Below are 25,257 nucleotides of genomic sequence, written 5' to 3' on the forward strand. Positions count from 1 at the left end.
CCCATCACCTGTTCCCAGAATTCTTGGAGTGCAAGAAATGCTGCCTTGAGTTCCAGAACGCTGATGTGAAGGTTCTTGTCATGTCGGTTCCAAACTCCTGCTACCAGCAACTCTTCCAGGTGTGCGCCCCAACCCTTGGTCGATGCGTCTGAGAACAGAAGCCTCTCCGGAGGGGGAGTGTGTAACGGCACTCCTATTAAGAAGTTCCAGTCGTCTAGCCACCAGGCCAAATCCCCCTTACTTCCTGCGTAAGAGGAACCAGGAAGGATTGCAGATCCCATGCCTATGAGGGACCCAGATCCAGCCAGGAGAAGGCCTGGAAAGCTGCCACGGCAGTGGATTCAAGGGCCATTGCCTCTTGCTTCAAGAACCAGAGGTTCTCTGACAGCAGGTGTTGAAGAGGCACTCCCCAAGTTAGGCGAGCTAACTCCCCATAACCTGCTTGGTCGGCAACGGGTCTGTCGAAGCCACATAGAATCGCCGCTGATGGGCAGAGGAGGGGGAAGCAGCTTGTCCAACCTGTTGGCCTTAAGTGAAGCTTCCTGTCCAAAGACAAGAGCGTTCACCTGGTCCAGCTCTCCATTGGCCAAGAAAGTCCAGGGTAGCCCTAGAGACGCTCTGGGTTCCTTCTTAGGCCCCTGGAATGACTCCAACCTCAATGGGCAGTCAGAGGGGGCAACCACTGATCCTTCCCCGAAGTCATTGTGCTGGTGGATCAGCGCAATGACCTCTGCAAAAGGCCTCTGTATCTCAGGGGTGACCACGTCCTGAGGCGATGGACCGTCAGATCCATCCAGGCTGCGTCCCTCCCGAGACACTCTTCCTTCAGGAGCAAGAACCTCGCCAGATCCCCCTTGATCTCCTCTAACTACTTGAGCATATGACCTATCTGGTCCCAAAACCGAACCAGGCTCATAGGCTCTCGTGGCTGGACTGTGAGGAGCACACTCCTCTGGTCACTCCTGTTTGCCTCGCTAATCTTGGTGTATCCTTGGTAGACCTGACACTCCTACCCTGCCTACCAGCAGAACTGGAAGGCTGGGAGGACTGCAGGCGATTGCCAATCCACGGTTGTGATCGAGCTGCAGGTCTGGACCAGCGATCTCCCTGCAGAGAAGTGCTGGACCGAGGACGGTAGCGTTGGTCTCATGTATCAGGGGAGCTGCTACCAGCCATGCAGACCATCCGATCAGACTGGTGAGATCGACGGTCGGGTGACTGGTAGCGTCCACTAACGCTGTGAGATCAAGCACAGTCCTCACGATGCGCCACGGTCCCAGAAGCAGACAAAGCTGTTCTTGGGGGCCTGGGGGACCTCTTCGCAGCTCCGCCTCTTGAACGGTCAGATGGGACCATCACGTCAACACCCTGGGTACCGGTCGATCGCTACACGAGCGATCGCTGGTCTGGCGAGTCACCCGAGCGACTCTTACCATCCTTCCGCTCCGTGCCTGGGTCCTGACAGTGAGCGTACTCAGCTGTCTGGACCTTGGCTGCACGGTCACCAGCAGGTGACCGTATACACTCGGTGCCGCTCCGTGGCGAGCGGCCGAGACGATTGCTGGTCTAGAGGTGGAATCTCTAGAGCCAGGGGCAGAGGTACCAGCAGTGGCTGGTACCTCCATGGTCCCTACCTTTCTCTTCCCTGAGGAACGAGATGGGCCCCATTCGACCAGCGGAAGGCCCGCCTGTCTCACCGGAGAGAGACAGACGATAGACCCTTAGGTGAGACTTCTTGAGGGGGGGGGGGGGGGGGGGGGGGGGGGGGGGGGGGGGGGGGGGGGGGGGGGGGGATGAGGCCACCTTCTTCTTTCTTGGCTGGGGGGCCTTAGAAGTTGAAGGGGAAGAGGCGGCAGAAGAAGACGATAAAGACGAAGAAGAAGACGATGAAAACACCTTCTTTTTTTACTTTTTCTTCACCAGCTTCCTCAGGACAGCAGACAGGTCTCCCATCCAGGCCGGAGCTGGGGCAGCTGTGGGGGCAGCGGGGCCAAGCTCCACCTGAGCAAGAGGAACTGGAGGAGCAGCAGCACTTCTACGGGCAAGAACAGGGACAGCAGGCATGGCAACAGCAACAGGTGGTAGATCCAAAGGTAAGCTCTTCGGGCACTCAAACTAAGGCGGCAGAGCGAAGACAGCAAAACCTGGGGGAGGCAGAGGAATATACTCCACCTTGGAGACTTGTGGCAACGGGGCCTGCATTGCAGCCGTGGGGGTAAGCATCATCACATGCTGGGTGTAGACCAGATGAAGAGGTGCCGCATACCCCGGGGTTGATACCGTAGTGGTTGCCCTCGACTCCACCCCATGTGTAACTGGGACTGCAGCCAGATGGTGAAGGAGTCCCTGGGTACTCGGAGTGCTGGGAAGACTCAGCAATCACCACACCTGCTGCAGATCCCCACCTGCAGAGGCAGACAAACCTGAGGAAGGAACAGTCGGGTTAATGGGGGGGGGGTTCCTGTTCGCTCAGCGGGAGAAAGATCCCCCCTGAGCAGACAGAAGACCCCGAATACAACTCAAGGTCGGGATGTCTCCCTCCTTCCTCTGCACTCGACAGATTGAGTGAAGAGGCAGAGAAGGACATGTTCCCCAAAGGATAGAGCCATGCGAGGAAGCTGACGAGGGGGGAGGAAAGAAGACGACATGTCTGTCACCAGCGGTGTCGAGGGAGAGCTTCCCAACAACACCTTGGCTGACTTTCGTAGCTTCTTCCTCTTCTTGTACCACTCCCACTGATCCTTCGACCAGGAGATACAACAATCACAAGTTAATTCTTGGTTGCACTCACAGCCTCAGCAAAGGGCATGAGGATCCACAATCTAGCTAGAGCGAAATGCAGCACACTTTCGTCCCCCCACTCCAGGGCATACTCTCCAGTTGGATGCAGAGTGCAAGGGCTTATCTGACTCGTGGGTTTGCATATTTGCAATTCCGAATTAAATAACAAAACAACACAACACAGTTGGACATAAGTATACAAAGGACAAAGGCTAAAAGCCAAAAAGAACTTAAACGATCTCACGACAAGAGGCGGGCAGAGAGGTCAACAACACATCTGCACCCAACGGCAGTCGAAAGCAAAGTGGAATGTTTACATCCAGTCAGGTGGGACTCCCAACCATTGGACAAGCAGTTACTGCCTAACTACCTTGTTATTGAATCTTACAACCAAGTTCCAGCTGGAGCTGAAAGTAATTCCTTATGTAAAGGACCACTGGTTTGTATAATGTGTAGGAACAAGTTGCTTATCTGAACCAAAGAGAAAGCAAAAGATGGAGGTGGGTTGGGAGAGAAAGATGTGAATAGGTGAGGAATACATGAGGGAAGTAACTGGCCTAATGCCTTCTCAACCAATTCACTTCTTTTTTCTTCCTATAACTAAGGAGTCTCTTCTATGTTAGACCACCCGTTATAATCCTCACACTGGAGGCTGTGACACTCCTGACCCCTACAACTGACACCGGGTACCTATTTCTTTCAAATATAACTGGCTTACACAAATGTCGTTGTGGCAGAACCTAATCCTATAATCTTGTTTTTACTGTTCCGGTTAAGGGGGCCAGCCGGCTAATACCATTTTTTTAGGACAGGACTTTGACATTCATACCACTTAATAAGGTGACTTGGGACATCTCCAAACCGCATATGATTTTCGCCTCTGACCGGTTTTGTGACGCCAGGGCGATTTATCCTGAAAATAACCATTTTTCAAATTCTATCTCCTCCTTTGATATTTAATATTAAGACCTGGGATTACTACCATATACAGACCTGAAGTAGACCTCCAATCAAATGAAGAGTTTTTTTTCTATAAGTCATTTATTTGCTAGATACGACAATTTGTCCAAAATTGCATTTTTCCTAAATATACAAACCTGAGGTCCTTTTACAATAGGAAGGTAACTAGCGGCAGCTGGAGGGTCGTAAGCTTTCGAACAAGGGAGTTCGGTAGTTAACTGCTTGTCCAACAGTTCGCGCGCCGCGCGACTGGGAGGCGAAGAATCACTTTTGCTTTAGGCCCAAGCAAAAAATGCAGAGTGAGGGGTGGCATGAGGTGGGACTATGTGTAAAAGGACCTTAGGTGTAAAAAGACCTCAGGTTTGTATAGTTACGAAAAATGCAATTTTGGACAAATTGTAATTTGTTCCGACACAGGATACAAACCTTTCGGTCCTTTTACAATAGGAAGACTCACTTCTTGGTGGGAGGAATCTGAGTCTTTTGTGAACAGACTGGTGTTCGCCCAACCCTGGAAGCCTCCCTGGTCGTAAGAGCGAGGGAGGGATCCAAGCCTCTGTCCGATTGATCGGGGTGTGCACCGCAGGATCAATGGTCAGACCTCTGGACCAAGTACTACGAGAGAGGCAAGTGTATCTCTTCGTACCAGCAAGCAAGAACTTGTTCCTGTTTGCAAGAGGTAACATAAAGTTATGGGTTTTTCTCTTGTTGGCTTCCACTCCCCCCCCCCCCTTGTTGGGGGAAGTGGTGGATATTTACTCCTATCCCTAATGAAAGGGATAGGATGGGGCTCTGTCGAGTAGCTCACCTGCATCTCGTCCTCATCCAGCAGGGTGACGACTGTGTCCCTCTGCCCACAGGTAGAGGGGGAGAAAAAGATGGGAAGAGGAGCCAGTCGCACTCTCCTCATTCACTCATCCATTCTTACAGTCACACCAGGACTCGATGCTGTTTCAGCCTGCGAGGGTCTGGGTTAGCTACACAACGTGTTGAGCAGCCACCACGGGTCTCAAGGAAAAAGTATCCAAGGACCTGTGGGCAATATCCCGAAGGTAGAAGGAGGTGAAGGTGGTCTGGTTGGCCCAGACACCTGCCTTCAGGACCTGCGCCACGGAGAAGTTCTTGCGGAAAGCAAGGGAAGGACCAATGCTCCTGACTTCGTGGGCTCTCGGACGGAGCGTACGGATGTCGTCACTACCATCAGCATCATACACCCTCCTGAGCACCTCACGCAGCCAGAAAGAAAGCGTGTTCTTGGATACTTCTTTCTTGGTCACCCCGGTGCTAACGAAGAGGCGTCGACACTCAGGCCTGAAGTGTCAAGTTCTCTTCAGATAGAGTCATAGCGCCCTCACAGGACAAAGCAGCATCTCATCCGAATCATTGTTGGTGAAGTCCATTAGGGAAGGGATTGTGAAAGACTCAAACCTGTCGTCAGAGATCGACGGTTTCTGAGTCTTCGCAACGAAGTTTGGGACGAAGTCGAGCGACACAGATCCCCATCCCCTGGAATGTTTCACATCGAAGGACAGACCATGAAGTTCCCCTACTCTCTTCGCCGATGCTAGGGCCAGCAAGAAGAGGGTCTTGAGGGTCAGATCCCTCTCTGACGACTCTCGGAGTGGCTCGAAGGGTCTTCGAGTCAAACTCCTAAGGACGAGAGTCACGTCCCACTCAGGGGGCCTGAGTTCCCTGGGTGGGCAAGATCTTTCAAAGCTCCTCATAAGCAAGGAGATCTCGAACGAGTTCGAGATGTCCAATCCCCTCAGCTTTAGGACAAGTGCCAGGGAGGCTCTATATCCTTTGACAGTGAGAACTGAGAGGAGCTTTTCTCGGCGAAGAAAAACGAGGAAATTCGCTACCTGCTGAAGAGTGGCTCTGAGAGGAGGTAGACCCCGTCTACGACACCAACCACAGAAGACGGCCCACTTCCCCTGGTGCACAGCTGCAGAGGACTGTCTGACGTTTCCAGCCATCTCTGTTGCTGCGCTACGAGAAAAGCCTCTCGTTCACAAGAGATGGTAGATAACAGCCAGCTGTGAAGATGTAGAGACTGGACTGCTCGGTGGTACCGTTCTACGTGTGGCTGGGCGAGAAGGTTGTGCCAATGGGGAATCTCTCTCAGTGCTTCTGCAAGCAGAGTCAGTAGGTCCGGATACCAAATGGCCTGGGGCCATTTGGGAGCCACCAGGATCATCCTGAGATTCGGGGTGGACAGCACTCGGCTGATCACCTTGTGAATCAGGCTGAACGGGGGAAAGGCGTAGACGAAGAGGTTGTCCCACGGCTGTTGAAGAGCGTCCTCTGCAGCTGCCCATGGGGCCGGCACGGCTGAAAAGAAAACCTGGAGTTTTCTGTTGTGCCGGGTGGCGAACAGATCCACGACTGGACGCCCCCACAGGTCGAAGAGCCTTTCCGCCACATCCTGGTGTAGAGACCATTCGGTCCCTATCACCTGATCCCGACGGCTGAGCATGTCTGCTACTACATTCCTCTTGCCTGGAATGTAGTGGGCTGACAGCTCTATCGAGTGAGCTGCGGCACACTCATGCACCTGCCGTGTCAACTGGTGCAACGGGAGAGACACTAGGCCCCCCTGTTTGTTGACGTAAGCTACTACCGTGGTGTTGTCGCACATCAACAACACTGAGTGTCCCATCAAGCGGTCCTGAAACTCTTGGAGAGCGAGGAACGCTGCCTTGAGTTCCAGGACATTGATGTGAAGGTGCTTGTCGTGATGGTCCCACACTCCTGAAGTCAGCAACTCCTCCAGGTGTGTGCCCCATCCCTCGTTTGATGCGTCTGAGAACAGCAGCATCTCCGGTGGGGGGGAGTGCGTAGAGGAACTCCTCTTAAGAGGTTCCTGTCGTCAAGCCACCAGGCTAGGTCCTGCCTTACCTCCTCGTTGAGGGACACGGGGAAGTATGGTGGATCCCTTGCCTGTGACCAACTCTCCTTTAGTCTCCAATGGAGAGACCGCAGGTGAAGACGCCCGTGAGGGACTAACTTCTCGAGTGACGACAGGTGGCCGATCACGACTTGCCATTGCTGAGCTGCCTGTTCCTGCCGAGACAGGAACCGGTCTGGCTGCCTTCCTGAATCTGCTGAACCGCGAGTCTGCGGGGAAGACTCGCCCTGCTACCGTATCGATCAGCATACCCAGGTACTTCATCCTCTGCTTGGGTTCGAGATCGGACTTCTCGAAGTTCACCATGATCCCCAGATCGCGACAGAACTCCAGCAGTCGATCCCTGTCCTGTAGCAACAGGACTAACCAGTCGTCGAGATACCTCAGAAGACGTATCCCGGACGAGTGGGCCCAAGCAGACACCAGAGTGAACACTCGCTTGAACACCGTCCCGTCGAAGATGAAGCAGAGGTACTTTCTGGAGGATTGATGGATGGGTATCTGGAAATACGCATCCTTCAAATCCACTGAAAGCATGAAATCGTTCTCCTTGATGGAGTCCAGCATGGGACGTGCCGTCTCCATCTCGAACCGAGTCTGGCGAACAAATTGGTTCAAAGGAGAGATATCTATCACCGGGCGCCAGCCCCCCCATAGACTTCTCCACCAGGAAAAGGCGACTGTAGAAGCCCGGTGATTGATCCGTGATGATCTCCACAGCTCGTGTGTCCAGCATGGTCTTGATTTCCTGTCTTAGAGCTACGTCCTTTGATGATCCCGGGACGTATGTCTGTTGATGGACCAGGTTGGAGGTGATGGGTGGCCAAGAGTCGAAGGGTAGTAGATATCCCTCCCGAGGGACGTCTACTATCCAGTTCTCAGCACCGTAGCGCTGCCATGTTGCCCAATGGCTCGCCAGGCAACCCCCCACTTCCGGCAGCAAGTGAGGGGGAACACCGTCCCTAGCGTTTCCCACCTTTCTTCGACTTCTTCCCTGGCCCCCCTCGTGAGAAGGAGGACTGGGAGGAGGGCTGATGACGTCCTCCTCTTGCAGAAGTAGAAGCAAGAGTCTTTTCTCGGGGCTTCGACGGGGCAACTATCTTAGCAGCTGAGGAAGCGCTAGCCAAACTCTTAGGCTTTGGCCGCAGTTTGAGGCTGCCCAGAAGCCTTCGAAACAACCTGGTGTACCAGGCGGTCACTGTCATCAGTGCGCCGCCTTTCCACCGCCGCATCCATCATCTCCCTTGGGAAGAAAGAGGAGGAACTCCGTACCGGTCCATTCCTTAGTCCAAGTGCCGCCTCACGCCCAGCTGCCCTGGATACTCGGGTAAGGACTGCGTCCCTACGACGAAGTACCAGGTTGGCCTACAGGTTTGCCGTCTGATGGGCGAGGAAGGAGATGGCCCTCCCCCCAGACTGACAAAGTCTCCTGAAAGCTGCATCATCCTCAAGAGGAGTATCCCCTGAGTTTGCTGCGACCTTAGACACTGTGAGGGACCACAGGTCTAACCAGGAGATAGCCTGGAAAGCTGCCATAGTGGTGGATTCCAGGCCCAGTGCCTCTTGCTGCGAGAACCAGAGGTTCTCCGACAGGAGCTGCTGCAGAGACACACCCAGAGTTAGCCTGGATAACTCTGGGTTTACCTGTTTGGGCGGCATTGGATCCTAAGATGGCACATAAAAATGCCGCTGTCGCAGTAGAGGAGGTGGAAGTAGCTTGTTTGACCTGCCAGACTTCAGCGAGCCGTCTTGTCCGGAGACGAGAGACTCGACCTGGTCCAAAACAGAGTCTGCAAGCTCTGATCGCGGCAAACCCACCGTTGGTCTGGGTTCCTTCTTAGGACCCCAGAACGACTCGAGCCGGGATGTGGGCTCGGATGGTAGGAGGGGCGATCCTTCCCCGAGATCGTTGTGCTGACGAATCAGCGCAATAACCTCGGCAAAGTTCCTCTGAATCTCGGGAGTGATTGCATCTTGTGGAGTAGGACCGTCAAGTCCCTCCAACAAGAGCAGCTCCCAAGATCCTCCCCCTTCAGGAGGGGGAACGGCGACAGACCCCTCTCGGTCTCCTCCTGTCACTTGCGTGTACGACCTGGTCGATCCTAGGACCATTCCTGGCACGTACGGCGTCGTGACGGGATCATGTGGGGCGCGCCCCCACGATCGCTCCTGAGTGTCTCGCCCTTCCCGGTGTAACCCGAGGAAGTTGAAGGCACTGGAGAGGCAGACCTGACGCTCCCCCCTCGCTCACTGGCAGAACCAGTGTGCTTGGAGGGCTGCAGGCGATCTCCAACCCGCGGTGGGGATCGAGCTGCAGGCCTGGTCGAACCGTTCCCCTGGGGAGAACGGCTGGACCGAGAACAGCGGCCTTGATCTCGAGCGTCAGAGGAACTGCTGCTGGTCGCCCTGACCGTCCGGTCCCCATGGGAGCGGCGGTCAGGAGACCCGCAGAGACCACTATCGTGGTGAGACCGGTGCGTGTCCTCACGGCGTGTCAAACCACTGGTGCCAGCGATCAGGGGAACCTCTTCCCAGCCTCAGCACGTGGCCGTTCTGGGACCGTCACATCAACCCGGGTGACCGGCTGGTCGCTGCGAGAGCGAGAGCTGGCCTGGTGAGAGTCTCCTGAGCGGCTCTCACCAGCCTTCCGCTCCGTGCCGTGAACCTGGCGCCGAGCGAGCTCTGGTGTCTGGTTCTTGGCTGCACGGCCACCGGTAGGTGACTGTACACTCAGTACCTCTCGTGAGCGAGAGGCCGAGACAGAACCTGGTGTAGCGGCAGAACCCCTAGCACCAGGTGAGGAAGTACCAGTGTTAGCCGGTACCCCTCTGGTCCCCGTAGTCTTCTTCCTTGCGGAAGGAGAGACGGGCCCCGCTCCCGAAGGAGCAGGAGGACCAGCGGAAGGACCCCCCGTCCCACCGGAGTGAGACGGGCCCTGAGAAGATCCCGAAGGAGCCTTCTTAGGAGGGGAGGAAGCAGCCTTCTTCTTCCGCGGCTGGGTAGCCTTGGAAGTCGAAGGGGAAGAGGCGGCTGCAGACGATGAAGAAGACGATGAAGACGACGACGACACCTTCCTCCTCTTCCTTTTCTTCTTCGTCAGCTTCCTCAGGACAGACGTTAGGTCTACCATCCAGGGCGGAGCCGGGGCTGCTGTTGCCGAAGCAACAGGGCCCGGACGCACCAGTCCGGATAGACCAACGTCTGGGACAGCAACACCGCGAACAGGGATGACGTCAGCAGGCATGGACACATCAGGAACAGCAGGAACAGCAGGAGCGGCAGGAACGGCAGGAACAGCCAGCACAGCGGCGGTAGGTACGGCAGGTACGGCAGGCGGCACAGGTAACACAGGAGGCAGAGCAGCAGCCAGCGACATCCTGGGTACCGGTGGCAGGTCCAGGGGCGAGCTCTTGGGGCAGCGGAAGTCTGGTCGCGGCAGCACGGCAAAACAAAAGGCGGCGGCACGCCCCCCCTCAGTACGGCAATCGGCCCCTGCACAGCGGCTGTAGGTGACACTGACACCACATGCGGCGAGTAAACCAGGTGAGGGGGGCGGCGTACCCTGGAGTAGACAAGGTGGTGGTAGTGGTGGTCACCGTACCATGAGTGACCGCACCAGACCCCGCCAGATGATGAAGAAGCCCCTGGACACTCGGCACGCCCTGCAGTCCCAAAGACGCCCACACCTGACCAAGGTCATCCCTCACGGCAGAAGCACCTGCGGAAGCAAGGGTCGGGTAAGTGGGAGGGGTTCCCCCTCGTGCGGGGGGCGGGGGGGAGGCGAACCCCACCCTGAACGAACGGAAGACTCCGAATACAGCTGTACGTCGGGGTACCGAGCGCCCTCCTCTACGCTCGACGGATCAGGCGAAGAGAAGGACCTGGATACCCCCCCCGAAGGGGAAGGTGCCATACGTGGGAGCTGAGCGGGGGACAAGAAAGAAGACGAAGTGTCTGTTACCAAGGGAGTCGCGGGAGAGCTTTCCGACGACCCCTTGGCAGGCCTTCGCTTTTTCCTGCCCTCATACAAGCCCCACTGCACCTCGGACCAATTAATACATACACCACAGGGCTCGGCACGAGAGCACTCACACCCTCGACACCGAGCACAAAGTACATGGGGGATCAATTTCAGGGAAGCTCCTAAAGATTCCACACTTACGTCCATCCACCCCGGGGCATAGTCGCTGGGTAATGGAAGGGCACGGAGATTCCTTTGATCCTTGATCCATCACTGTCAATCACGATTACAATGTATATGAAAAAAATTAAAAGAGTACTTACAGTTCACTTTTACATACACACAAACAGTAAGAGACAATACAAATAATCCAATAGCAAACGACGAAGAAGCGGGCAGAGAGCGATGAATAGCACGTCCACACACCAGCAGGCCGAAAGCAAAAGTGGTTCTTCGCCTCCCAGTCGCGCGGCGCGCGCACTGTCGGACAAGCAGTTAACTACCGAACTCCCTTGTTCGAAAGCTTACGACCATCCAGCTGCCGCTAGTTATCTTCCTATTGTAAAAGGACCGAAAGGTTTGTATCCCGTGTCGGAACGAATGAATTTTTCATTATGGTAAAAAAATAAACCCTATAAATTAGGAAAAAAAAAGTTATAAAATAAAGACGAAACAAAAATTGGAAAAAAAGGGCTCTATTTGATTGTTCTATACAGGCAATCCCCGGGTTATGACAGGTTTGGCTTACGACGTTCCGAGGTTAAGGCGCTTTTCAATTATATACATCAGAAATTATTTCCAGGGTTACGACGCATGTTCCAGGGTTACAACGCCTACAATGCTCATCTGGCACAAGAAATATGACACCAAAAATGCAAAATAATCAATATTTGAAGGTTTTGGGGATGAAAAATGCAATAAGAATGCAGTTTACATAATTTTTAATGCACCTAAAGCATTAAAAGGTTTTCTTAGGATTTTTGACAATGTTCCAGCTTACGACAATTTTCGGCTTACGACGCGTCTCAAGAACAGAACCCCCGTCGTAACCCGGGGACTACCTGTAATGTCTTTCAAAGTTATATACCAAATTTCAATGCTATAGCTTTAAAACTAAGTGATAAGATAAGATTTGAAGGTCATTAATATAGTTTTGAGATACGGGCGTTCAAAGTTTTCCTTTGTATTTTTATAAAGACAATGTTAATAAATAATGATTATTATGAATGTATATCTCTTTTTTGGGTATTAATAAACCAAAAATATATTATTTATCATAATTTAATCATAAATGATGATCCCTGTCATTATATATCGTAGCCTGGGGTACTGCGTCAGGCAAGACGGGGCACTCCTTCCTATGCAAGTCTCTCTCTCTCTCCTTCACTAACTTGGCTTATTACAGCAAATTTTCTTCTTCTGTATGTAAGCGAGATGTTTTCCTCGTAGTTTCCTCTATGGCATGATGAAATTCTTGCCGAAACAAAGCTAAACAAACGTAAAAGCAAGAGAATTTCCGAGGTGAAACTCAATTGTGTACTCTCTTTTTACAAAGACAATGTTAATCAATCATGATTATTATGAATTTCATATTCCTTTTTGGGTATTAATAAAGCAAAACTATGTTTTTTATCATAAATGTTGATCCCTTTGCTCAAAGATCATAGCCTGGGGCACATTGTGACGTGTGCGTCAGGCAAGACGGGGGGGGGGGGCGTTCCTTACTATGCACCCTTCCCTCTCTCTCTTCACTAACTACGCTAATGATACGTATACAGTAGTACCTCGAGATACGAAAGGCTCAACTTACGAAAACTCGAGATACGGAAAGGCTCAACTTACGAAAAACCGATAACGAAAGCCAATGCGAAAAATTTTACTGCTCTACATACGAAAAGTTTTCAAGATACGAAAGGTTTCTGAAAGTCCGAGATTTGCCCGGATAACAATTTTGAAACTCGCGCCGCGCGCCGCCATCTTAGTACTAGTAGACTCACCACCATCCTCCTGTCTCTCCTATTGGTTCCTGATGCTAGTCACCACATGAAATCCTTCTCTCCTATTGGACAGCATCCATCCCATCATGCATCTTATACGTATACAGGCAGTCCCCAGGTTACAACAGGGGTTCCGTTCTTAAGACGCGTTGTAACCCGAAAATCGTCGTAAGCCGGAACGACGTTCTTGAAAACACGTCCACAGGGAAAATTTCACTAATTTGCAATTTTTCTTAGGACCGTACCTCTAAAATTATCACTAATTCACTTTTTTCATGTGCAACCCTGTGTATTCACAAATTACTGTATATTTTCATTAAAAATACAAGAGAGAGAGAGAGAGAGAGAGAGAGAGAGAGAGAGAGAGAGAGAGGAGAGAGAGAGAGAGAGAGATTACATTACATAAAACCATTTAAATTCATTGACCATTGTATGGCATTGTTACTTTCCCAGCTCCGAGTGTCACTGGAGTTATGAGGTAGGAAATTGATACAGAAAAAGACGAAGGGAAGAATTTTCTTTTGAAATTAGTTATGTATTATTACTACTTCTATTATTATTATTATTATTATTATTATTATTATTATTATTATTATTAATTGAAAATATATAAACTGTGGCATACCATAAAAATTCTCTCATCTCAGTAAGAAAGAGGAATTATCCTTACAAGTGAAATGAAAGGTCATTTTCATCTCTTTAAAATAGTACGACCATTATGAATTTGTAATTAAAGATTATTATTATTATTATTATTATTATTATTATTATTATTATTATTATTATTATTATTATTATTATTATTATTATTATTATTATTATCATTATTATTATTATATTATCATTACTTATTATTATTATTATTAAATAACTGAAATTATCAATAAACATTTTACATACTAGTACCATAAAAATTCTTTCATCTACTCATGAAAAGAGAGAGAGAGAAGAGAGAGAGAGAGAGAGAGAGAGAGAGAGAGAGAGAGAAGAAGAGAGAGAGAGTGTGTTTATCTCTCTCTCTGTTCTCTCAAAAAATATTTATAACGCTTCCAGCGAAAGAGAGGGAGGGAGTTACCACTATGACACATTATTATCTTGTGTGGCAAAAAAAGAGAGAGAGAGAGAGAGAGTTAACCTTAATTAAAAGTGACATGGATAATTAGTATTGTATTTATTCTTTTAAAATACTATCACATATGAATTTTTCTGTAATTACAGTTATTATTATTATTTATATTAAAGTATTAAAAAACAAAATAGTACAAAAAGTACATAAAAATCTTGAGTCTCTGAGAGAGAGAGAGAGAGAGAGAGAGAGAGAGAGAGAGAGAGAGAGAGAAATTTCATGACCACTTGATTGCAACACAGCAGCTCTTCCCCCTCCCGGCTGTCACAGAACTTGATATATCTGACAGTTTTAGTACCTGGAGTTCGAGAAAAGGTTACTGAAAGAAGACTGGGATTTCCTTCATTCTTCCATAATTTTGTAAATATATAAGCTAAAATCTTACTAATTCACTATGATATTTTCTTTAATGAATTGATATTATTGCTGTATAATAATATTAATATTTGAAAAATAGTAAAAAAACATACATCTTTGTGAGAGAGAGAGAGAGAGAGAGAGAGAGAGAGAGAGAGAGAGAGAGAGAGAGAGAGAGATGATTAGAGAGAGGGAGAGATTAGGGATTTTTAGTTATGTGATATCATTTCATTATTACTTACTAATACAGTATTAATCAAAATTAATATTTGAAAAATTAGTAAATCATTTTTGTATTATAAAAATGTATTTAGTCATGAAAATAAACATCAAAATACACTAATTAGTGATTATTTTCGTCGAAAATACAGGAGAGTGAGAGAGAGAGAGAGAGAGAGAGACGAGAGAGAGAGAGAGAGAGAGAGAAGAGAGAAGAGAGAGAGAGAGAGAGAGAGAGAAACTATGGTTTTTATATCCAAGTCTAAGTAGAGTATAAATGGATTCTTTAAGTGAAATAATGTTTCAATGATATTTTGCTGTTTTGTAATATAGGATATGTATACTGTTTGAGAATGCATTCCTTATCCTTGACTATGGTTACCATACAGTTTAATAGCGTAAATTAATTTATGCGCCCTCCGCTCAGAAACTAGTTCTGCGTATGAGGTATTGTTAAAAAGCATAAAAAACCGTCGTAACCTTGGAATTAGCGTTGTAATCTAACCAGAAACTTAGTTTTGTTAATTATGTATACTGGAAACAAGCAATGATTTTTTCATTATTGCGCTTTTGGACTGTTATAAACTGCGCATCCCCCAAGCTAGTGTATCATTCGCTCGGAAACTAGTTTCGCATATGAGGGCGTCACATAAAAAAAATTTTTAAAATACGACATAAAAAGTGTCAAAAATCATCATAACCTCAAAATTTTGTTGTAATCTAACCAAAAACTTATTTTTATTAATATACTGTGCTAAACTATAAAGGATTCTTATCATAGTATGCGTTTTTTAAAAGCGTCGTTAACTCGGAGCGTCGGAAGCATCAGCGTCGTAACCTCAGAACAAGTGTCGTAACCCAGGGCGGATTTTTCAATGAATATTTAAGAAAAAGCGTCGTAACCTCGGAACGTCGTAAGCCGGAGCCGTCGTAACCCGGGGACCGCCTGTACGTGGTGGCGTACCTATCTCGGCCTCTTCATACCAACATCTCTATCACACGCACACGGCATTCGTTCTGTCCAATGATTTCGTTTAGTAACGTAAATTCGTTAGTGATTTCGTTGCAGTATACTATTATCGTGTTGTGCGGAAACTTTATTATGTTACTTATACGTAAATTACGTACAAGATAACGTAGTCATGGGTCCCAAGAAAGTTGAAATTCACGGAAAGAAGCGCGCGCATGCTCTCTTTGGAGACAAAGATGGAGATCATCAAAAAGTACGAAGCTGGTATGCGATTGAGTGTGATCGCAAAGAAATACGGCCGTAATCCGTCTACAATAGGCACCATCCTTAAACAGAAGGATGCCATCAAAGCAGCTACACCGTCGATGGGCATCACTATTTTGTCCAGCAAGAGGACCCACGTGCACGACAAGATAGAACGGCTGCTCCTCGTCTGGATAAAAGACAAAGAAATCGCTGGCGATACGGTAACGGAGACAGCAATCGCCCACAAGGCCAGCGCTATTTTTGGCGATTTGATTGCGCAGGCGGAAGACGACGGAGGGGAAGGGACTTCGGACTTCAACGCAAACCCCAGAGTTCAAGGCTTCGCGTGGCTGGTTCGAGAAATTTCGTAAACGAACTGGCATCCATTCGGTGGTGCGTCATGGGGAGGCTGCCAGCTCGGACACGAAAGCGGCCGAAGCATTTAAGAAGACTTTCGACAAGATGATGACCAAGGAAGGCTACAGTTCTCAGCAAGTCTTCAATTGTGATGAGACTGGCCTTTTTTGGAAAAAAATGCCTCGTCGGACGTACATCACGGAGGAAGAGAAGAAGCTACCCGGGCATAAGCCTATGAAAGGACCAAGCTTGGCTGGAGGTTTCGAGGTGAACCTTGAATTCCTCATGGAGGAAACTCTGGCCTGATGCCGTATCCGCCCGAAACTTCAAGGGATTCGACGTGGGCGAAGCTGGTGCTGCAGAGTCAGAAACAGTTGACGATCCCGAAACTGTTTTGGAACTAGATCTTGACGAGATCGTTGCACTCAGCAAGTCCATGGGGCTGGTCGTCGACGAGGACGACATCAACGACCTTCTCGAGGAGCACCAAGAGGAGCTTACGACAGATGACCTGAAGGAGTTGGAGGCCATGCAACATAATGTCGTTCAAGAGGAGTTCTCTAGCAGCGGTGAGGAAGAGGAGGAGGAGCCTATGACAACGGCAGAAATTAAGGATGTTCTAGCCGCTTTTCATAAAGTGCAATCGTTTATCGAAAAAAGACACCCCGAAAAGGCTCACACAGGTCGTATGCTTGCGCAGTTCGATGAAGTTTGCCTGAGTCGTCTCAGGAACATTGTGAAAAGTAGGCAGAAGCAATCTTCCTTGGATCGTTAATTTTTAGAGAGGCCTTCAGCATTAGCAGGAGTAAGCAAAAAGGAAGAACCAGAACCAAGTGATAAAAAACAGAAAGTTGAAAACAAAAAGGAAGAACCAAGTGATGAAAAACAGAACATTGTAAGTGGTGATGAAGTTGAAATTCTGTAAAAAAAAAAAAAAAAAAAAAAAAAAAAAAAATAGCCTACGTAAAAGTAAAAAAAAACAAAAAAAAAAAAAAAAGTTAAAAATTAAAAAAAAAAAGAAAAAAAAATTAAATTTTGACATTTTTGTAAGTTAAGTGTTACAGTTTTGTTAATGTGTTTCGTAAATTTTAGCTTTATAGTTTTCCTTAAATTTTTTATGTTTTCGTAAAGTTAAGTGTACGTACGTTATCTGCCGTTTGTCCTCCTCCTCTGCCGCCACTATCGGAGATAGCCTCACTCAAAAGGTAAGCTTCCACATTTTACGTTACAGCAATAATATTTCTTGTACACTAATATACACTTCATTTACAGGTTTTGCATTTTTATTCTTAATTTAGGTATTGAATGGTCCAAATTGTTGTAGGATTTCATTGTTTATAGGCCAATTTAGCTTTATTATGAAATTTACTGGGGTGTTTTTGGAGGGCTTGGAACGGATTAGCCATTTTACATGGAAAATGTGGTCCAAGATACGAAAACCTCATGATACGAAAGGCGCCTCGGAACGGATTAATTTCGTATCTCGAGGTACTACTGTATTATGATATTCTGTAATATAATATTAGAGCAAATTTTCTTTGTCTGCATGTTAGCGAGATGTTTTGCTTGTCTTTTCCTCATTGGCATGATGAAATTATTGCCGAAACAAAGATAAACATAAGAAAAAACAAGCGAATGTCAGAGGTGAAACTCGAACGTGTACACTACATGAGGTTTATGCTCGCACTGAAAGGTGGTTGGTAGCTGACTTCCTTTCTGCGACTCATGAAATCTCTACCAAGGCAATTGCTCACAATTTCTTTGACAATAATTATCAAAATTTATGATAACAGAAGAAATATTGCATTTTCTTGAATGGATTAATGTTTTAGGCTTATTGAGTTACGTTTACTAATTCCCCTTTACTACGAAAGTAAGAAGAATTTTGACAAAATATTTCGTATACGTATTCCCCATTGCCATACGAAGCTCCATGAACTTTTTTATGACTTTGCATTTTTCACCCTTTACCCCCATATATAAGAGTTCAGGCCAGCCCCCTTAAGGGAATTTCAATCCAACAAAGCAAAACAGTCATAATACTATGAAACAGCACAACAGCCAAAATCCTGAATGACCCGCAGAACTATTCACTACCACAGCAAGAACAACTCTCACAAGGAAAAAAATATTCAAAACCCACCTGGTGAAGAACAAGTGAATTAAATGATCCAACCAAGTCAGTCAACTGTTATTTCTTGAATTAAGCTTCATCACAAATAAAAACTGATAAGAGGGATAATATCTCTATAAAGCTCAATGCGGGCATCCTTGACAAGTACAGTTTAAAGTAAGCCAAAGTATCAAGAAAGCTTTGATGACAGACACAGCACTTCCAGTGTAATACCAGAAAAAAGTTGCATTCACCTACTTATTAGATTTGTAATTCAAGGCATGGTTTCTCTCCTTATACTGGTATGTCTTATTAAGTACATGACATTTGAATGCTAAACTAAAATTCAGTGCATTATCTTTACGTGAGATGTCAACTCTCACCTGCCCATAGCAATGCATTCCGTAACTTTGAAAATACCATACTTGGTGGCCAGCTCTAGTCCTAAAGAAAGCTCTTTACACTCCTGTCTAGCTAGACTCATTTCCTTGTTAACTCAGTCTCAGGGCCTGGAAAATAACAGTAGTATTAGATTACGAATTGCTAACTAATTTTTATTTTATCTGGGACAATAGTATGTGATATTGTTTCCTTAATATTAATATTTTACTGACCAATCTCATGAATGATCTTAAGGATAGATGATAGTCGAAGAACACTTGACTAGAAAGTGACAAAACGTTTCAGGTTGATTTTCTTAAATTTTTCATTCACTCACTGAAACTGTACTAAGTACTGACAACACAAAAATTTGAAATGTAGCCAATATCTCCTTCAGCAGAAATCAATTAACCACTAAATTACACTAATGTTCCTGGACAGCATTGATTTATTTACCTGGTATACATACATACATACATATATATATCTCAAGTATAAAAGGCCTGTTAAAACACTCTGGTTTAAAGCTAAGGACTATATTTCAGTGGATTGACTCCCACCCTTATCAAGTAGTGAATGACAGAAGTTACACTGGTCAGAGTTCAAGGCTCCATTGAAAAGTTGATCCTATTATCTTGTTGTTTTATCTGTGAAGATTCTACCATCTGACATTTGTGTCAACAGCTGCTCTTGTATAAAATTCGGGACGAGTTCCAATCCATGGTATGGTTTGTATTATTTATACGATGGAAAATTGCCGAACTATGTTGTCCATATATAACTGAGCGCTTAAGTTGAGTTAATCTTTCCGAGAGAGATTTTCTAGTGAATCCATAGCATGATTTATCACAATCCCTACAGGGGATTTCATAGACTCCTATGTCTTTAGAAACTGGTTTCTACTAAAAGTTAATTAAGGATTTCCCCAATGTATTCCAATAAGTGAAGATGAAAGGGTTGGGGTGGCCTAAGGTTTGTGTGATCTCTCGTAAATTATCCACACGAGGGATTATAATTTTTTTCTTATTTTTCCTTTTCTTTGTTTTCTGTGGGTTTGTAAACAATCTTCTTTGCTTTATGTATGGCTTTTTCTATTATGGGCTTGAGGTATTTTAACAGGATGAGTTGATTTCTGATTGTTTCAAGTTCTTTGTTAAGAAACTCTGGGGAGCCATTTCTCAGGGCTCAATTGTCATCATAGCTGTAAAAATGTAGGTATGAAGGTAAGGATATAACTTTCCAGAAGACATTGAATTTGTAGTTATTAGTTCTTGTGATTAAGACATCTAAAATGGGGATTTGGTTATTGTTTTCCCGTTCTATTTTAAATTTTATGCTCGGGATCACGGAATATCACAATTTTTTAAAGTAAATTGTATTTTTCCTAACTATACAAACCTAAGGTCCTTTACATAAGGAATTATACTTTCAGCTTAGGCTGAAATACAGCCGTTAACTTCTTGAAGAAGGTGGTCAGGCAGTAACTACTGTCTGGTAGGCCTGCCTGTGACCAGATTTAAACACTCCACTTTGTAAACATGGCGGTCTCCCTGGATGAGGGCTTCGTCCACATACGCAACATACAAACATCTCAACTAAAAACTTCTTAAATAAGGACAAACTGTTGTCTAAACGCATTCAAAGTCAACAATAATACGTGTACTCAACTTAGATGAAGATGCTTCTTGGACATCAGAAGACATTATGATTAAAATTATAGCAAAAGGATCACAAGCAAAAAATAAAGCTGTTCGCGTAGCGAGGGCTATTAAGGGAATAAGGTTTCTTGGCATAGGTAGTAGTGACGAGTGGAAGGGGTCGTTGTAACGGCACCTCTCTGGCGGGGGATTTTGAGAGAGGAGAAAGCTATTGGGCAAAGTATTTATGATAAGTGGCTTCCACTTGCCCCTGATGCTATACCGACACCCTCTGGCATTCCATATGGCTTTTTTCTCTGGTATATTTAGTATTTATTTATACCTAGAAATGAGTGTTATAGGTACATTTCACTGGGCGACACAGGTCAATCCCAGAAAATACAATTCACTTTAAAAAATTGTCATTTGTTCATATACAATATACGAACCCTCAATCCTTTACATAAGGAAGATTCACTGATTGGTGGGAGGAATGTGAGTGAGCCTCTAGAACTGACTGGAGTTCAGCACACTTGGGCTATTCCTCCTGGTCATAAGAGTGAGGAGGAGTGCCCTGCCCCTGACAACTTGATTGAAGTATAGGAACTGCATGATCAAGAGTCAGACTTCTGGGCCTTTTCGAAATGAGTGAGGAATCATGAATCATCCAAAACGGGCTGGGAAGAACATTCAGAGTCGGAAGTATTAATGCAAAGTTCTGGGAAGGGTTTATATTATTGCCAGTCTCCTTCCTCCCTTTGCTAGAGGAGGGAGGAGGATTGCTTCTATGAATCTGACAAAATAGAAAGGAAACTCGATGAGCAAGTTTACCACATCAATCACCAGACCAGCAAGTGTAAGTTCAAGTCCTATCCTCAACCTGAAGGGAGAGGAGTAAAAGGACGGGGAGGGGAAGGTGGAGAGGCCAGTCACTCTCACATCCTTCTTACCTCTAGAACAGCACACCATAGGCGAGATGCAACTTGTCCTCTTGAAGGAGCTGGGTAAGCAAACACAACTCATGAGCATCCACCACCAGTCCAAGGAAAAGAGGTTCCAAGGACCTGTGGGCAGACCTAAAGGAAGAAAGATATGAATATGGTCGTAATGAAACCTCATCTATCTTCCGGTCCGACATATTCTTCGGAGTGATGAAATGTACCTAACCTCTGGCACTGCTTAGTCTCTGAGAAAGCGAACAGTAGATGTATCCAACTGCAGAGAAGTTATCCACGATCTCGAAAGATTTGTAGAAAGACGTGCCATTAAACACTTCTGCATGGAAGTCAGCAGTGGATAAAGGTATCGAAACTCAATGAAGGGCATCGATCCTTCTTAGGTACAGCAATACACCGACAGAACAAAGTATTAATTACTGATCTGGATCAACCAATACAAAGTCCACAGTGCAGGAGATCATGAAGGTTTCGGACTCGTCAACAGATGCCAAATGATTGCACATCCAAGACGTAGTCACAACACGACACCTGCCTTTTAAAGTGATGTTGAGAACGAACCATGCAAATCGTCTATCTTGTTCGCCAACGATGTTGACTGACGAGATGATGATTCTCGCGAGGCATGTGCACATTAAACAAGAGTCAAATGCCTTCTAGAGACCCAGGTCCCTGTGATGGCAAGACAGAAATTTCTCATAGGTAAGTGAATCTCAACTAAGGAGGAACAGTACGTACTACTTAGTGAATGACAAAGGTGACTGTGGACCTACGTCTTCACAGTTGGAACGGAGAGAAATGAACTCTCACGATTCTGATCACAGAAAAAGTCCCATCGATGACACCAACCCATGAAGACAGCTCTAATCCTGTGTTTTACATGACTGAATAAGTTATTCCACTATTTAATTGCTGTTCCGCAAGAAAGTTGGTGCTTGCAATGAAGGCAGAGTCTTTCAGTAATGAAAACACAGGGATTGTACTGCCTGAAGATCTGCTTCTTGTGGGTTGGATCAGGGAGGAATTTACTATTTACTCTGGAAGCAGAGCTAGTCGGGCTGGGAACAGGTGAAGTCTTCCATTAGTCATTTCCAATTCGGGGTGAACAAAGAATAATTGAACACCTTACGAATTAGAAAACGTATTTTAGAAGACAAAACACAGATTGTCAAGAAAATCATTCTGTGTCATCGCAGTGGCCGATGGGGCAGATGCGATGGAACAGAAGATTACAGACTTCTGATATAGCATGGGGTAAACAGAAAGTTGACAATGAGTCTAATGAAATATATCTCTGTCTGAAAATTCTGAGCATGAGACATGGGCCTTATGCGAGAATTCCAAGCCAACCAGAGACCTAAGTCTGTAATTGCCGGGCAGAGATTCGAATTGGTAGTTGAGCCTCGATGGAGGAAAACTACTAAGATGAACATAATCTTGGAGCGTAGGCAGTATTCTGCCGCTTGCTACATTGAGTTGCCTGGTAGTGCACCCCACGTTCGGCTAGAACCATCAAGCACAAAAAAAGATACACTCAAGCATCCGCATTTTAACTGAAATGGGAGGGAAAGAAACCCTTTTGTTCGGTAATAAAATCAAAACTGGAAACTCTTGGGAGGCCTGAACAGCCATCCTAAGTTTCTGGGTAATTAAGAGAAGGTACTATTTGTCTCAGTCACATACCAGAAGAATTAACCTACAGAATCGCCTATTACTTGGATGATACAACTGATAACAGAAGCATGTCACAAGGAGAAGATACTAGTATATTCGTAGGTTCCTGTAAATCGCACTCCAGCCTATTTCTTCTTCATTCGAGAGACAAAAATAAGGACTGGAAGCAGACCTCCTTCATTCTCTAATGAAGAGAGTGAAGGTGAAGTTGTCCCAAAAGGGAGACTTCTATGGTGATAACAAGATACTGAAGAAACTAGTTCAAGCCAAACTCATTGTTCCCAAAACAGTAACACTGGAGAAGTGTCAAAACTGTTGGTGCTATCCATCCTGAACAGATTGACATATGTTAAGTAAAATTCTGAGATTGAACCAAAAACATAGTCTCTCGGATTCTAACTCTAAGGAGTAGACTCCATACAATTCCTCTTATTCCCCTGTTCATTCCGGTGTAACCATGAAGTAGAGGGAGAAAAGAGAGGAGGATTGACTGTTCTTGCCCGCTCTCCTCTGAACCTGAACTTGCGATGTTCTCACTTTGTTAAATGAAGCATTTATTTCCTGCAACCGTTTTGTTCGAGCGAACGCGAGCGAAAGTTGACCAAAGTTAAATGCAGTAAGAGTTGGTGAGAACTTGCCACGTCTTGCTACGTATCTATCTTCTCTGTGATTGAACCTCATGATGAGGACTACACAGAGGACCTCCTTCTATCTCCATCAGTTGCCTTGTTCCAAGGAACAGCGACATCGATCTTGGCACCTGAAGAATAGCCATTCCTTGCTTTCATAGATGGGTCCGAGCCACCAACGCGACTCGGTCCCTTCTCTCGCCCTGCGCCATTATCATGATGGAGAGAATAAATGAATAAATAATTAATAATTATCTGGCGTCGTGACTACCACAGTCATTGACGTCGAATGAATCCATTTGGGCAACCAATTTGGGGAAAATACGCACACACACACATCAGTTATTGCACTACAGCTAGCGCAAAGCCGCTACATAAACACTAAAGAACAGAAAAGCTAAATTATTATTATTCTTATATAAATAGTTTAACTAGGCCACCAAGCTGACTTTCAGCTCTCATAGGGCTGGCCCAAAGGACTGAATAAAATATAAGGTCTAGGCCAAAGGCCTACACCTTACATTAAATTAAAAAAAACTGCACAGAGGCAGAGGTATTCATACTAGAACACAAACAAGCAATAAATACATTTACTTATGTTTCCGCACATACATATAAAAAAACCAAAGCTAAAAACTACACACATACATAAAAGTGAAATAAATTTCTTTAAAATCACCAACTTCTTTTAAAAACTCAATTACACACTCATAATCGTTCTGCGCTTCTTCACCCTTATATCTTTGCCAAACTATAATTACCATCTCTACCTCTTTTGTCTTTAAAGTGCTGCTCTCTCAGTTCCTAATGACTAGGACATTCAACTAAAATGCTTAATAGTCATCGGGACGAGGCAGTCATCACAGTAAGGTTGGAATTCACCGGTCATGCGATACCCACGAGTCAATCTTGAATGTCCTATACGGAGGCGGCATATCGTTACTTCCCATTTCCTGGGCATATATCTATATTTCCAAGGGTGTGTATGTGTGGCAAACTCTTTCATTTCATTTGGTCCTACTTTGTTCCATTGCTGCTTCCATAATTTTGCAATGAACTTTGGTACATGAGGAAAAAAAGTCTATATGGTACAGCAATTGGACTTGGTATTATATTGGTTGTTGTGCTGGATTTAGTCAGCTTGGTCTGCTTTTTTTTTTCAAATTCCCATATGTATTTACGTGCGCTGGGGCCCCAGCAAAACGATATAGTAATCCCTCTACGTTGATATAAAATACCCACTGTGAAATTTACAATGTAATTGGATGATTAGTATTAAAAATTTCAAGTGCCTGTAATACACTTTTGGATTCACAAAAGATGGTGATATTAGTGGAATTCTGGAGGGTTGCAATATGTTCCCAAGCTTTTTTTTTTTTTTGGGGGGGTGTTTAAAAATGAATTGTTTTAGTATACAATAAAGTTTTGTACATAACTTACCTGGCAGATATATACGTTAGCTTATGTCTCTGACGTCACGACGAAGAAAATTCAAAAACTCGCGGCACACGCTACAGTAGTCAGGTGATCTACCTTACCCGCCGCTGGTGGGGGGCGGGTGGTAAGAACCAGTCCCCCTTTCCCCCTTGTCTTGTCAGATTTTTCTTCCACCTGTCTCCTGAGGGGAGGCTGGGCGGGCCATTTTCTCAATCGTATATATCTGCCAGGTAAGTATGTACAAAACTTTTTATTGTATACTAACAACAATATCATTTTTTGTACATGAACTTCCCTGCCAGATATATACTTAGCTGATTGACACCCTTGGTGGAGGGAAAGAGACACATACTCACCTAGAAAGTGGGGACAAACACATATTTAAAGGAATAAAAATATATACCCTTGGTTTCTTACCTGATCTAGGCAGAAAGACTTCATAGTTACTGTCTATAGTCTGCGTTGCCTAAAGAGTTTCAGCGAGGGCGTGACCTGTAGCTGAAGAACTCTTTGGGTCTACCAATGGGAACTGAGTCCACTTACTTGGC

At 45.9% G+C, this 25,257-nt stretch overlaps 1 protein-coding gene across 1 annotated transcript in view; it reads right to left on the minus strand.

Moving 5' to 3' along the window:
* Window positions 1-25,257, minus strand: part of LOC135195342 (serine/threonine-protein kinase Kist-like) — a gene marked incomplete in the record, with an annotated part of 340,406 nt that overhangs the window by 288,095 nt on the left and 27,054 nt on the right. Inside the window, 1 exon segment of the mRNA XM_064221601.1 lies at window positions 18,379-18,504. Coding sequence (XP_064077671.1) covers window positions 18,379-18,418 — 40 coding nt within the window.

The sequence above is a fragment of the Macrobrachium nipponense genome, chromosome 16 (genome assembly GCF_015104395.2).
Source record: "Macrobrachium nipponense isolate FS-2020 chromosome 16, ASM1510439v2, whole genome shotgun sequence".
NCBI lineage: Eukaryota > Metazoa > Arthropoda > Malacostraca > Decapoda > Palaemonidae > Macrobrachium > Macrobrachium nipponense.